The sequence below is a fragment of the Protopterus annectens genome, chromosome 2.part2 (genome assembly GCF_019279795.1).
Source record: "Protopterus annectens isolate FY-2018-M chromosome 2.part2, PAN1.0, whole genome shotgun sequence".
NCBI lineage: Eukaryota > Metazoa > Chordata > Ceratodontiformes > Protopteridae > Protopterus > Protopterus annectens.
Window position 1 is genome coordinate 667639402 of NC_056730.1, and position 15631 is coordinate 667655032.

At 42.5% G+C, this 15631-nt stretch overlaps 1 protein-coding gene across 1 annotated transcript in view; it reads left to right on the forward strand.

Annotated features, from left to right (window-relative positions):
• Window positions 1-15631, forward strand: part of ATRN (attractin) — a 2639854-nt gene that overhangs the window by 2587909 nt on the left and 36314 nt on the right. The window contains exon 25 of the mRNA XM_044064458.1: window positions 7336-7443. Within this exon, the coding sequence (XP_043920393.1) occupies window positions 7336-7443 (108 nt within the window). The remainder of the gene's footprint in view (window positions 1-7335; window positions 7444-15631) is intronic.

The following is a 15631-nucleotide window of genomic DNA, read 5'->3' on the forward strand; positions in this document are numbered from 1 at the left end:
GGAACTCTGCTTCATATGGATGGGGAGCCTGTTCCATAGACAGGGTAGTCTCTGGGATACATACCTATCTCTCCAGCAGGTCCTATTTATATCACAAGCATGGTTTTATTCTTCAGAACAGGTAATTCTGGTGCTGTTTGTTTGTGGATATGCAGGAGGTCCATCAGAGTGGGGTCTGACAGTGCCCTGTATGTCAGGTATAGATCTCCTGTCAAAAGCCTGTAGGAGACAGAATACAGGGATAGGGCCTTGAGACGGTCTGCATAGGACATTTTACTTACGCCCTGTATTCTTTTAGTGAGGAACCTCTGTGGACATTCCAATTGTTGTATATGCTTGGTTAGATACTTACCAAAATGGGCATTGTACTCGATGAAAGGTCTGATAAATGCCGAATACATTGGAACAATAACTTCCTTGGACTTAGATGCCATACCTTTGTTTATAAGTTGCGCAATATAGAATGATTTCTTCACCACTGTAGACACATGATGAGCAAAGGCTAGAATGTGAAGTTGTTTCGCCGTTCATTCTTCACTGATGGGTTCGGAGCCGATCCCTCGGCTCCGACATAGCCGTTAGCAAGCTCAAGGTTTACCAGTTGCTCGAGACCAAGCCCCTTATCCCATAATGCACTGCTGGAATTACCTTAGATCTAGTTTGCTGCGGCACGGATCTCGGTGGTTCCAACTTGCTTGAGCCTAAATCTTCATAGATTATTCAAAAAAATTGCAAGTTTTCTGTCTTTTCTTCTATTAGAAAAATATATACTTATAGTTCACGTGTTAGGATAGTTTTTATAGCCCCCTTCCCTGTTAATACTATATTTGGTGTGTTTTTCATAGTGGCTTCATGTTGGCCTACTTCTGGTAGTAGTGTGTATTGGTAGTTAGATTAGAGTTTTAGTATTAGTTTGAGTGCTTAATACTATTTAGCTAATTTTTGGCCCCCTTATTTTTGAGGCCATTGTTTCAGTGTTTATTGATGGTTGTGTTCCTGTCACTACTAGCTAGCCTTTGGCTTCATTATTGTGGATAGTGGTTTTAGTTATTGGACATGTCTGAGGAAAACAAAAGCATCCAAAGTCTGGGTTCAAAAAATGCCCAGACTGCAGACAAAAGATGTCTGTTACTGATACTCATGTGCAATGTGTATACTGTCTAGGAGCTCTTCACTTGCAAGAGTCATGCAGCATATGTCACTCCTTTTCTTCCAGGGTTATATTCGAAAGGAAGAGGAAATTAGTGGACAGGGGTTTACTAAAACACCATTTTGTCAAGGCGTTGAGTGACCCAGGATCGGGCCAGTAAGTCCTGTCATTCTTCCCAATCCTCAGGAGACTCTAAAGCCAAAAAAATTCTAAGAAGCGTGAGGATGCTGGGTCATCGGCTCCACAGTTCTCAGAGCTGAGTGTCCCTTCTTCTCGGATCCAGTCCACTGTTCTGGAGCTGGTATCGGAGTTGCCATCGTCTCCTATTCTCCAATCTGCATCATCGGTGCACTCGTTCTTTCTGATCTGGACATGGACCGACTGGTACAGAAGCTGTTAAGGGCACCAGGCCTAGCTAAATTGCTGTTGGCTTCGACTTTAGCGTCAGAACCGAAGACCATTACCCCGGAATTGACTGCTCCTCCTCTGAGTCGTACTGGGCTTTCGGAGCTGGATGAGGCTGAGCTGATGATCAAAGAGCCCTTGGAGCAGACACCTGTTCCAGTGTTGTCGGTTCCATCTACTCGGACGTCTTCGGCGCTGACCGGGGACTCTAGGAGCCAACATTTTCCTGTCGGGTCCGGGGAGGGTAGTCGCACCGACTTGTCGGTGCCAACTCTTCCTCTCGGGGCTTTGGCTCAGATGAGCTTGGCTCCTACCTCGGGCTCAGAGCCCACGGCCTCAGTGCGGGAGGGGCTTGAGGTTTCTTCGACTCTTTCCCATCAGAGCCATGATGCCTCTGAAGCCATGAGGCCTGTATTGTCTCCTAAGACTTCCTCGACGTCAAGATTGGTTTCTTCTTCCCCTAAGGTGCCTGTGTCCGCTTCTGTTTTCATCGGCTCCAAGTGTAGAGACCCTGAGCCTCAGGTAGCCCCACTGGGCGCTCCCTGCTCTTCTGAGACTTCCCCAGACGTTCCCGCTGAGGAGGTTCCCAGAAAGAGAGTGTGCAAGAGTAGGCACCTGGACTCCCCACAGGAGTCTTTGACATCTGACACTGACTTAGATGAGTCAGAAGGGTCCCCCCGATCCCCCTCTCAGGATATCTTCTTTGCAGAGATAGTTGAGATCCTTAGGCAGAGGGATGATTGGCATTCCAAAAACCCTACTGAAGATGAGTCAGTTCTCCTGAAGGCTTTCGGTTTTCAACCTTCCACCTCTTGGGTGTCTCCGCCTATGATGAGCTTATGGACCTGGTCTCTCATAGGGTGTGGGAGGCACCAGAATCTATAGAACCTGTCCATAGGAGGCCTAACAAGTTCATTTCTGCCCCCCGTAGATAAGTCCTTTTTGACCAAGGGAGTCCCTGTTGATGCCATGGTGGTGGCGGCAGCCACCAAAAAGGAAATGTCTGAGACGTCCTTGTCTATCCATCCTCCTAACAGAGAGTCTAGGATTATGGATAGATATGGGAAACACATGTTTAGTTCAGCGACTTTCACACACAGATCACTGAACTATTTGACCCATTTTACCAGACTGCAGAGAGATCTCCTGAAGGAGTTAGGAGACACTCTTCAGGCTACGGTAGCTGCAGGTGCTTCCGACAAAGTTGCCACTCAGCTTGCTACCCTAAATTCAGTTGTAAACTCGTCCATGCTTCTCATATCGTATGCAGCTGATGGCTTGAGTAGGGAGGCAGGTACAGGAGTTGCCCTTCGTAGACACTCCTGGATGCGCCTCTGTTCCTTCGCGGAGCCTTTCAAGTCTTCATTTGTGAATACCCTGTTTGACGGCTCATCTCTCTTTGGGCCTAAAGTAAGGGAAACATTGACCAGGTATGAGCAAGAGGGAAAGACACTATCTGCCGTAGGAGTCCATTTTTCCACCCCTACTCTGCGTTATCCCAAGGGCCAAAGGGGAGCAGAAGATGTGGTTCCAAAAAGCCCAAGGAGCCTTTCAGGACACATGTGGTGAAACTCCCTCTAGGGGCAGAGGCGGGGGTTATAATGGAAGACGCCACCCTAGCGGCAGAGGGGGTCTGCAACAGTAGGATGACGGAGATCATTCCTCTGGTCAGCCCAACCAGCGCTCCTGAGCAGAGGCCCTACTGTCCTGCTCTGGAGGCAGTCAGGGGTCGCTTATCTTTGTACACAGAAGCCTGGCTGGACATAACAAAAGACAGATTGGTACAAAGTATCATTTCCAGAGGGTATTTCATGCCGTTCTCCTCTCCTCCCACTTCCGTCAGGAGAATCCCTGACGTTCCACCCAGTCACAGGGAACAAGCAACTATAGAGGTGAGGTCCACAGGTTGCTAGAAAAAAAGAGTCATCCAACCAGTCCCAGCAGACCAAACAGGATTCGGAACTTACTCAAGATTTTTTTTGGTTCCAAAGAAAACAAGGGACTGGAGACCTATTTTGGACCTCAGCAGACTCAACCAATTTGTCAAGAAAGATAAGTTCCAGATGGTCATGCTTCATCCATACTTCCCTTTTTTAGGGAAAGACAATTGGATGTGCTCACTCTATCTCAAGGATGTGTACTACCACATAAAGATTGCCAGGCCATCCAGAGATTATCTGTGTTTTCGGCTGGGAGCCACTCACTATCAATTCCGAGCCCTGCCCTTTGGTCTCACTACAGCCCCCAGAGTCTTCAAATGTATGGCAGTGGTCACGGCTCACCTGAGGCATCTAGGATTCCAGATGTTTCCGTACCTAGACGATTGGCTCCTTACCTCCACCACCAGGCATCAACTGATTCGGGCAAGAGAATCCACTCTGACACTCTGCAACCACTTAGACATTACTGTCAACGTAGAAAAGTGTGCCTTGTTGCCATCCCAGCATATCATTTTTATTGGGGCAGAGTTAGACACTTCAACCACCACTCTACGTCTACCATTCAAGAGGGTCTCACTTCTTTGCCAACATGTCAGCTGACTGGTGTCGAAAGACAGAGCTCCAGCAGCAGAGGTCTTAAAAGTACTGGGTTTGATGGCAGCAGCAATCTTAGTCATACCATTAGCAAGGATGCATGTGCGGATTCTTCAGTGGCTACTGTTCACTCAATGGTCTTATCAGGAACTTCCACTGAGGCATATGATTGTGATAGCAAATTCTTGCAAGAGAGACCTTCAGTGGTGGTTGACGTCAAATCATGTCATAATAGGACGTCCATTTGTACTACCCCCGCCGATAGCCACTGTGACCACAGATGCTTCCCTGATAAGGGGGGGGGGGCATTTTCAGGGAAAGACTGCCCGAGGCACATGGACGTATCAACAATCACATCTGCACATCAGTTATCAATGTTCTAGAGATGAGAGCAGTACTTCTGGCGTTGCAGTACTTTCAGGACTCTCTTCCTCTAGGGACAATTGCAATTCAAACAGACAGCATGTCAGTGGTCTGGTATTTGAACAAACAGGGCGGGACCAAGTCTTACCCTCTTTGCCGAGAAGCCCTCAGAGTTTGGCAGTGGGGTGTGTCATCCCAGCGCTTTCTGTTGGCAATATACATCCCGGGGAAATCCAGCGTGATAGCAGACAAACTGAACAGGGCAATTTTGTTGCCACACGAGTGGTCCCTCAATCAAGGCATTGCGGACAGAATTTTCCGCAAATGGGGCCAGCCTTGCTGCAACCTTTTTGATAGTCACATCAACACCAAATGCAGAAGCTACTTCGCCGTGATTCCCCCTCCGGGACAACCCCCGAGAGACGCACTCGTACACGATTGGCCCTCGGGTCTCCTATATGCATTTCCTCCAATCCCGCTAATACCAAGATTTTTGCAGAATGCAAAGTCACTGGGAAGGACCATCATTCTTATAGCCCCCCCATTGGCGTCAGCAGATTTGGTTCCTATTTCTTTATCATCGTCTCTTGGAGGATCCATGGATTCTGGACCCAGTTCCAGACCTTCTCACACATCTGTCAGGGGATCTCCACCCTTCATTGCAGTCCCTGAAGCTGACAGCTTGGCTGCTCTAGTTCCCCACATAGCCAGGCTTCACCTTTCTTATGACACAAGGCAAATCCTTTTGTCTTCTCAAAAACCTTCCACCAGGAGATTATATCGTAGTAAGTGGAAGAGATTTTCCATTTGGGCTTCCAAACAGAACATTGATCCTTTTCACGCTCCCTTGACATCTATATTGGAATTCTTAACAGTTATCTTTAATGAAGGAGTGGCAGCGGCTACAATCCGGGTCCAGTTAGCTGCCATATCTAATTTACATCTTGGAGTAGATGGACTAAATGTTATGGCCCACAAGTTATCCAAGGCTTTTCTTAAAGGGACCTTTCACATGAGGCCTCCAGTAAAAACTCCTTATTCCCCCTGGAATCTGAATTTCATGCTATCTCGCATAATTCTTCGCCTGTTTGAACCTGCATCATCTTCTGATCTCAAATGTTTGTCGTGGAAAACCATTTTTCTAGTGGCCATTACTTCCGCCCGCAGAGTGTCAGAGCTTCAAGCCTTGTCTATCACACCTCCTTATATGATTTTTTCATGCTGGTAAAGTGTCTCTCAGGACAAATCCTTCCTTTTTACCTAAAGCTTGTTCTGAGTCTAATGTCAATGAAGTCATTGAATTGCCAGTGTTCTTCCCCAACCATTCCAACAAACTAGAGTATATGCTGCACAAACTAGACGTTCATAGACAGCTCAGATATTATTTGGATAGGACAAAAGATTTTAGAAAATTAGACCAACTATTTGTTTCCTTTTCTGAAGCCAGGAAAGGTAGACCAGTGGCAAAAACAACCCTTTCTAAGTGGCTATCTGATTGCATCACCTGTGTTTATTCAGCAGCTAATATGCCCTTACTACACAGAATTAAAGCTCATTCAACTAGAGCAGTTTCTACATCCTCTGCATTTCAAGCCAAATTGCCCATTGACAACATCTGTGCTGCAGCCACTTGGTTTAAGCCTCATACCTTTATCACTCATTACAAGGTGGATAAGGCCTCCAGGGACGGGGCTTCCTTTGGTTCTACGGTCCTGAAGAATATACTCCCATGAGCCACCCAAGATTGAGAGTACTAGGGACGCTACCCATCAGTGAAGAATGAACGGCGAGATTGAACAACTTTACATTAAGAAGTTATGTACTCACTGTAACGTTCCATGTGAGTTTCATCTCACCTTCATTCTCACGTCCCTCCCCCACCTGGCTGACAGTTGACCTAGACGCTGGTCTCATCTTGATAATTCACTTCCTTCCTTTTTCCCTCTCTTAGGAGAGTAGTCCTTTTACAAGGATATGGTACACGCAGCAAAAAAGATCTGAGGTAATTCCGGCAGTGCTTTATGGGATAAGGGGCTTGGTCTCGAGCAACTGGTAAACCTTGAGCTTGCTAACGGCCGTGTCGGAGCCGAGGGATCGGCTCCAAACCCATCAGTGAAGAATGAAGGTGAGATGGAACAACTCACATGGAACGTTATGGTGAGTGTATATAACTTCTTATTACTATGTGTGTGTGTGTCCCTAAGTCCCAGACTACTGGGTCATCTCTAAGCGGACTACTGGGTCAGCTCTGCGGTGTGTTGTCAATATGATAGTTATGATTGATGACTTCCCAAAATATACTATTATGCATTTTTTGACATTTAGTTTTGGTCCATCAGTTGTTTGTCTGTGTCAGCCCCTCCTGGAGAAGGGAGTAAAGAGTAATGTCTTTCAGCTTTTCCCGGTTAGGGGTCGCCACAGCAGAACTCCGGTCTGCTCATGATTGGCAGTGGATTTTTACGGTGCTGAGTTGCCAGCCCGACCTTCAAAGAAGGCACACCCATTCACGCACGCACCTACCTGCATGTCTTTAATGACACTCGACACTACAGAAACATTAGTGTTGCATAACAAGTCAGACGTATGTTGTTTTTCCCATTTCTAACTATAATGGTACTTTAAAGCAGCTTTGTTATGTTACATGTTATGTGACGTGATATGGTTTTACTGAGGCTTACAGTTTCTAACAATGATTAACAATGGAGTTTACATCACCTGAGAAGAAGTTCTGGGACTGGAGACGTGCAGTATAGTGTGAAGGGAGAATGTTAGGCGATAATGCCTTTGGAAATCTGCTGGCCTGCATTAATTAAAGTTAGTATTTCATTTGTTAAATCAGCCTTCCTACTAATAAAATATAACCAAACTTTTTTTTGTCTTTAGCAACTTCTTCGGGAGATGCAGCAGATGGCAAGTCGGCCTTTTGCCACAGTTAGTGTTGCTTTAGAAACAGAGGAAGAACCACCAGATCTCATTGGAGGAAGCATTAAAGTAAGACGATGATGTGTGTGTGTGTTGAGGTGCTCAAGATGCATTTGTAAGCTTGTGCCTCTGTCCCGAGTATATTGGCATGCATTATCACTTTGTGGTTTTAGGAGCTTATTTACTTAATTATGCTGACCATGGGGACCAGGGAACTTTTTTAATAGTTACTGTGGGAGCATGGGGATGTTAAGTACCCTGTTGAAGACTGCAGGTGGAGGAGAGAGAGGGCAGTTTAGCTGAGCAGTTTATAAACCCGGAACATTCAACGTAGTGGCAGCGTTAGTCATTTTTAAGTAATGACTCATCTAAGGGTAACACACTGCCTCTGACAAGTTCCTGCTTACTCATCGAAAACATTTGTATATCTTTTATGGATGGATCAGAATGTTATTTATGTGATTACTGCATTCTTTCTAGTTCATTTGCTGTTTCAAAAGATCTGCTTGCTGTTTTTGCTTCTTCATTTTTTTTTCTTTTTAATGTAGCAGAAACTCACCTGGTTTGTCTAAACAATTTTAGGCATTGCTCACTCAGACCATTGGAAACAAGATCCCTCATACAACCTATCAATTTTGTCATATCATTTTTTTGTTCTGAAGTTGAATGTATGACCGTAAAGACATCTATTGGTTCTTTCTCTACAACCAAATGAAATCCACTAAATTTTAAGCAGCTTTATGCTGTCGTTGTTATGATATGACACTACTTCCAAACACATAATCCTAATTTTACACAAGAATTTACATAGTAGTCATTTTATCCATGCAGGTATATGATGTAAGGATTGTGGGGAGGGGCAGAAACAGTTACATGAACATAAAGATACAGGTAGAACCACAAAAGAATGGTCATTTCTGTTTATCAAGAGCCTCACTGTGTAACAGCACATAGCAAGTCAACAGAAAATGGACAGAGCAGGTACTTAAAACTCAACTCCATGTGCTAAAAGGCTGCATTTGGTTCCTTGCATGTATGATTTTTTTTGGTGAAGGAGCAGTTGTAAGCAAACTTTTACTAAAATGCCCACTTTATCTTCCAACCTGAATATTGTACTGTACTGATCTTTGTCGAGATGTGAATTTTAAATGACTGACAGTATGTATTTCGTTTTGTGGTAGTAGATTTTTCCCCTTCTCATTTACAGTGTAGTTAAAAGTTCTTGTAAAGTAAGGATGTATTCTGCAGCCTTTGTTTTAATGTTTGCAGAGGAGCCTGTTTTAGCGTGGCACAAAGGCACAGCAGTAGTGTTATCTCCCAGAGCTTGGTTGTCCATTTTCTTTCTCAGCAGATTGCCCTCAAGAATTTACATAGCCATTTTTTCCATGCAAGTATATGATGTAAGGATTGTGAGAATGTGCCTTCCTTTTGTCCATGTTTTTTCCAGGTGCTCCACTTTTCTGCTACATCCCAAGAACAATGCCATGTGTAAGATGGTAGTCCTTCATATTTTGTAGGTGTGCATGCAAATTGTGTGTGTGTGGGGGGGGGGGGGTTCCTGTGTCTTCTGATATACTAATATCCTTTACAAAAATTGTTGCTTGCTTGGTGTCCATTGTTTGTTCAGGGTATGCTGTGACTTTTCCATGACCCTGAATTTGTTAATGTGGATAATTTAAGCGGATGAGTAAATGAGTATAGACCATGTTGTAAAGTTGGAGCAGGTTAAAATTCCCAGTGAACAAATGATAAATAACATAAAATGACAGTAAACAGAAGACTGAGTGTGATTCAAAATGGGTAATATCCAGTTGAAGACTGAAAAGTCTGTAATGTGTAGAATCTTTTAGGTGCAGTTTTCAAGTTCCCAGAACATTTTCAGTGATGACCTGTTTTTTTATCTGATGAAAGGGGGAAGCTATGCAGATTTAAAGCAGAAAAAATATTCAGAGTTTTAAATTTGATTATGAGTAAGTGAAACTGTTGCTCATTTTTTAATAATGTATAAAAATTCACTTTTTCAGACACTTTCACAGTCTTCTGGTAAAAAGGCAACCTCCCCATTGCATCTGTCAGCAAGAGGAGAAGTTGTGCATATTTTAAGCAAGAAGTGTTCACAGTTTTATTTGTATATGCCACTTTTCTGGGGGGGGGGGGGTTCTTTAGCTTTTCTTAGGCACTTTCTCAGTTATCTGGAAAAAATGCAGTCTTTTGCTCCTCCTTTACTGACATTGGTTAGTCGTCTTGAGGAAAGAGAGTCTGATTTATTATGGAAGAAAAGGAGGAAGAAAGAGGGTCTGCTAGAATATGTTAATAGTACTGCTTTATATATAAGGCAAGTGGATGAAGATCAAGGTGACTCCAGCTAGAAGTCTTCTGTATGACTGAGATGTTTCAGACTTGATTTTAATATTATTCTGCATTTTCTGGCTGAATCTTCTGAATAAGGATTCTCTACTTTGAAAAAGAAGTTATCAAGAATTAGTAACTGGCTTGTCTTTATTTTCTTCTTCTTTTTCCTCCTTTTTTGTGGACTTGGGGAAATTTTTATTTTTTGGATACAGTTATTCCAAATGATTTTAGGTATTTGAACAAGCTGTACACTGTTTCAGATTTTTCCACAATTTAAAATGTCATTCTGCAGACTGAATTGCAGTTTCAGATGCAGCTTCTGACTCAGGAAGTGTAGTTTTATGCTGTTTTGCCACAGGACAGAGAGATTTTTTTAAACAAATCTTTATTGAGCATCCATTGACAGTGACATCAGAAATGTAAATATCATAATCAAGGTATGGAGTACAGTCTGTAAATAAGAACAGCACATCATTTCCATGGACTTTATACAGAACCTAGTATCCCTCGCACACGCATGATCTTCCTATATACAAAAATATTTTGAATATAGCAGTACCAAATTTCAAAATTTCCCCATCTTTATAACTCATACTCCATTTGTGTGATTATAACTTTGCATACATAGTGTTATTTCACATGAACAGGAATTAATGTATATAAAAAAAATCTGAATTAATTTGTCTTTCTGTATCCTGTTTAAATGTTTTCCCGTATTTATAAGTTTGAGTAAAAAAAAAAATTAGCTCATCCTTTCTGAACCATTCTAATCTTTTGAATCCCCGTCAGTCCTTTTCTAATAGTGCATATTACATAAAAATTATAATTAGCCTTAGCTCCCTACATCATTATTAGCATCATTATATTAACATGCTTTACTGTTTAAAACACACAGACCTTTGCAGCTGCATCACAGGTTGTTAGTGTAGAACATTACCAGTGAGTGACCTTTTATATTTCTGTCAATATTGTAGGTGCTTCCTGCCAACAACTTTATTAAACCCTATACCTGCTCACAGTCAAATACAATGCTCAATGTGTTGCCCTGTGACACCTCAGTGATGAAAGTCCACCAGTACTCCATTCTATTATTCCTGTCTTTATAAATTCTTAATTTAGTTTTTACAACTAATGTGACCTCTCAAAGTGTTAGCATATTGTAGTATTTACATTTTCACTTCATTTATTGTTGTCAAACTAGTATTTACAAAGAAAGGAGAAGAAATTCTTTAAGATCAAAATACTTTCCAGATTCAACAGCCACCCATTTCAATTTCTAAGTCTCATAATTACAGTTTTTCAGCTCAGATACTCATAAATGGCATTCATTCTCACTGTCATTTCCAACTTCTATTAAATCGTACTATTTTATGTATAGGATTATGATAGTCTCTCCAGTTGTATCCACAGTGTTGTATACGAGACATAGATGCCAAGAAAAAACTTGAGAGGTAAATCTTAGCATCCATGTCTAGAACTAATGTTGCACACCTGTGGAAGTGTCACAGTTTGGTCTGAAGTTACAGTAGCCAGTAACCAGGATATTAAATAACAATGTTTGAGCATAATCACAGTGCTCCATGCATTGCATCATGTTTATGCTTCCTTCAGGCAATATTCATAAGGTCTACTCATCACAACATGAGCTGGAGATACAGCATCTAGTCCAGTGATACATACATTCAGTTCAGCTTTAACTGCATTCCATCTTTATTATTGCCATGCAGCCAAACTTCATGATTCTGAAATAAAGATCCATAAAAGTGAAGATACTGCTGATATTAATTCTAATACAATATTAATACCATACAGCAGTCCATGCAGCCAATCATATTTAGTACAGACCCTGTATAATAGCATTATTCATACATACATTTTTATCGTTTCCATGGAGAAGGGTTATAGCATTTACCAGAATTCAAGAGGGAGTATGACATGTAGGCAGAAAAACTAAGTGCAAGTGGTGTAGGTAAACAGACCTTCAGCACAAATTGTCAGCAATATCCAAAAAAGAAGAAGTAGGTACCAGACCAAAGCCAAATCGACCATAAGATTTTATTTCACAGAAGATAAAAACCTGGTAAGCGCTTTCACAGCCTCAAAGCTGCTTCATCAGACAATACAGCCATTCAACTGCCCTTGTTTTAAACTAATTTCAACCAACACATGAGCATCTCCAATTAAGCACATAGCTTTGGCTGGGGTCTGGTACCTTCTTCTTCTTTTTTGGATAGTATGACGTAGTTTTGAATGAACTCAAACTGGTCCAGACTACAACCTCTTCTTCTTTCTAAAATAACATCCATCAAAAGTATCTCCACTCAGTTTAATTAGGTGTAGCCAAGATTAACAAGCTTAACTCTTCATTCTAATTGCACCCTTTTTGAGTAGTTTCTGTATATTGTCTAGTAAAGTACTCCTTTATGTCCATCAGGTCTTTAGTGACCTAGTCAACCTTTCTTTTATAATGACATATTAATAATCCCTCAATCAAAAACTGACTGCATCTAACGTCTTGCATTGTATTAAGAAGAAAAGCGATAATTTTTTCTGTAGCATATGAATTTCTTCCATAAACCTGCCATTCAGAATGCTTTATTTTTTTATCACTCTTATTTGTCTGCAACATTCCAGTGAAGTATTTGATTAACCATCAACACCATTCCCCACTCAGGTATTATAGACAAGCTCATCAGCCTGAGCATAAACCCCTACGTCACGAGATGGGTTGCCAACTGGCTCACGGACAGAACCCACATGGGAAGAGTTGCGGGAGCTAGATCTGACTAAACCGGTTGCAAGTGACATTTTCCAGGGCTCAGTCCTAGGACCCCCTCCTGTTCAGCATATACTTCTCAGAGGTACAGGCAAGCACAGGAAGACTATGGCTGACAAGTTCGTAGACGACTGCAAACTAGGGGCTAAAATTGACTGTCCGGCTGACACAGACATCCTCCAAAAGGGTCTCACTGAGACAGATACCTGGTGTCAAAACCATGGCCTCAAGCTAAATGCCAAAAAGTGCATAGTCATCCCCTTTGGAAAAAACAAAGTGCCCACAAACTACCACATAGGTGGCAGCCCCCTAAATACGGAAGACGTAATAAGGGATGTTCTTCGTGTTTCACTGTTTCAGTCATTACATTTGGGTAATCTGCTGGCAGGTTGCCCTCAGTCGGCCTGAATAACAAAGTCTTGAGTCCTGCATCAGTTGCTGTCTCCTCTTCCATGACGTCAGGTCGTCAGGGGTATAAAACATGCAGCCGATGCCATTTTATTCAGTCTTTCTTGCCTCGCGGTGCCCGAAGCAGAAGCAGTTTGCAAGTGCCGGTCGGCCGACTCCTGAAATTTTCGCATTTGAGTTTCAGAACCAAAGTCTTCAGACTAAAGCTAAGTACCCCTTTGGGGAAACTTTTTCTTGCTCCTTCCCGATGTCAGTAAAAGTTAATAATTGCATTACTTGTGGGAAGCAAATACCTCATAAGGATTTTCATTTGTACTGTATTCCTTGCCTAGGCCCAGATCATAACGTGCCTTGCTGTCGGTTTTGTGCTAGATTTAACCAATGCACTATTAAGCATCGGTATATTTTTGCTTCTAAATATTTTGGATCAAGATTTAATTACCCTGAAATGCCGTCGGTTAGCAATCCGACTACCGGAGTTCACAAAAAGCGTAAAGAAAAAGACAGAGGCAGACCGTCGAGGTCCAAAAGTGGCGAAGCTTCTCCTAAGCCAGTCGCCGGTTCGCTGGTACTCAGTGAGGCGCTTTTGCAGCCCCTGATACCCGATACTTTTGAGTCGCAGGCCACTACCGAGACCCATTTGGTGTCCGGTATGCCACGAGATTCTCAGAGTATTGAACCCGTGGATGTCTCTCCTTTGGATGGGTCCAGAGCCGCTGAGGAGGCACCGGCTTCTGAGGGTGTTTTCAGGCCTCAACATTTTTAAATTAAACCAACACCAGCCTCAAAAACAAGATCAAAAACTTTTTCTATATCTAAAAAACTGACACATGAAAATCCAAAAAGCCCGTTGAAAAAAAAGAGTTTATAATATATTTAAAGTTAAATTAAACATCCCTTTATTAAACATGCATATTTGATAACATTAAAGTTTAATTGAAAAGCTTTGTTTATTATATATAAAGGTTTCAACAAAAAAATTTTTTTTGATTTATCTGGATCTATTTCTGCATTTTGACTCATACATGAAGCCACGTGCTCAGGCCCCTATGCCTAAAAAACAGATGATCAAAATGGCTGAGGACTTAATTACCTTGATCAGGGCCCCCCCCCCTGCTAAGAGTCCTAGGCAAGGCACTGATTATGAATCTTCAGATCAGGTTTCCATTTCTTCTGATCCCTCTTCTGATCAGGAATTTTCTATTCCACCCTGTGAGGATTCTGATGCAGAAGAATCCATCCCATCTGCATCTCCTCCTGAGGATTACTCTTTTGGAGAAACTTTGCATACTTTAAGGGAACATTTTCACTGGGAGAGTCAGGACTTCTCTGAATCAAAAAAGAGGCTTAGGGATTTCCTCCTTCTTCCTCAGCATATGCCTTTGGCAGTACCTCCTGTATTAGACATTGTTGATGATGTGTTTTCGGAATCAAGCTTGGCTCCTGATTCCCTACCTCCGGCTCCAAGTAAGCCAAACAGATATTGCAGGGTTCCTGACTCCCACCAATTTCTGTTAAAAAATCCTGCTGCTGATCCTGAGACTATTTCATAGGGTCCCAAAGGTGTAAAGGCCTCTACAGACAAAAATCCTACCCCCTGTGATAGAGATTCCAGGGCGCTGGATAGATGGGGAAAGAAGGTTTATACATCTGCAACCTTGGCAATTAGGGCCTTAAACTGCCAGTTTCATATGTTTACATATTAACAGCATGTTATGGGCTTACTGAAACAGAAAATATTGATTTCTGATTGTGTGGAAAATAAAGAATTTCAGGAATTACTGCAGTCAGCAGAACAGGTTGGAAAGCATACTTTGCAATGTGGTTTTGATTCCTTGGAGGCCTCTTGCAAGGCCGCAGTTACTGGATCTGTGATTAGAAGGCATGCCTGGCTCAAGTGCCTGATCATGTTAAATCTAAATTGTTGGATGCCCCCTTGCAGCATGATACTCTGTTTGGTAATAAGGCAGAAGAGGTTTTAAAGAAAATGGAAGACAAAGCTAAATCTATGCAAACTGTCAACGATTTCTTGCAAGTGCAGCCACCCAGGTTCAGTAGGCACTGGCCTACTAAGAACTGGTCCTTTCCTGTGTCCAACAGATCCACTCAAGGCAAATCCAGGTGCTCAAAAGGCTCAAGATACCAATCACAGGGTTCTTACAGGTCAAAGCAATGGAGTGCATCCACCTCCAAATCTGGAGGAAACAAAGCACAACCCTACAGTATCTCAATGGCTTCCTTCTACCTTCACCAATCACTTATCTTTTGGCAGCCCTCTTGGGGGGGAAACTAGCAATTCATGCTCAAAATTGGCAGTTAATTACCCAGGACAAGTGGGTATTAAACATAGTATCCCAAGGGTACAGATTTAATTTCCATACTTTGCCAATTCCAAATGGTTGGCCAGATCTGCCACAAAATCAGTGGGCAGAGGCTCAGAAACAAGTTATGTCCCTCATGGATATGGGGGCTGTTCAACCAGTACCAGAAAAGGAAAAAGGACAAGGTTTTTATTCAAGACGTTTACTGGTACCCAGAAAAGACAATGCCTGGCGTCCAATACTGGACTTATCAATTTTGAACATGTTCCTGGACATTCCAAAATTCAAATTGCTGACTTTAGAACAGCTACTGCCTATGCTGGGCAGGAACGCTTGGTTAGTGACTCTGGACTTAAAAGAGGCATACCTGCATATCCCAATAAGGGAATCATGCAGAAGA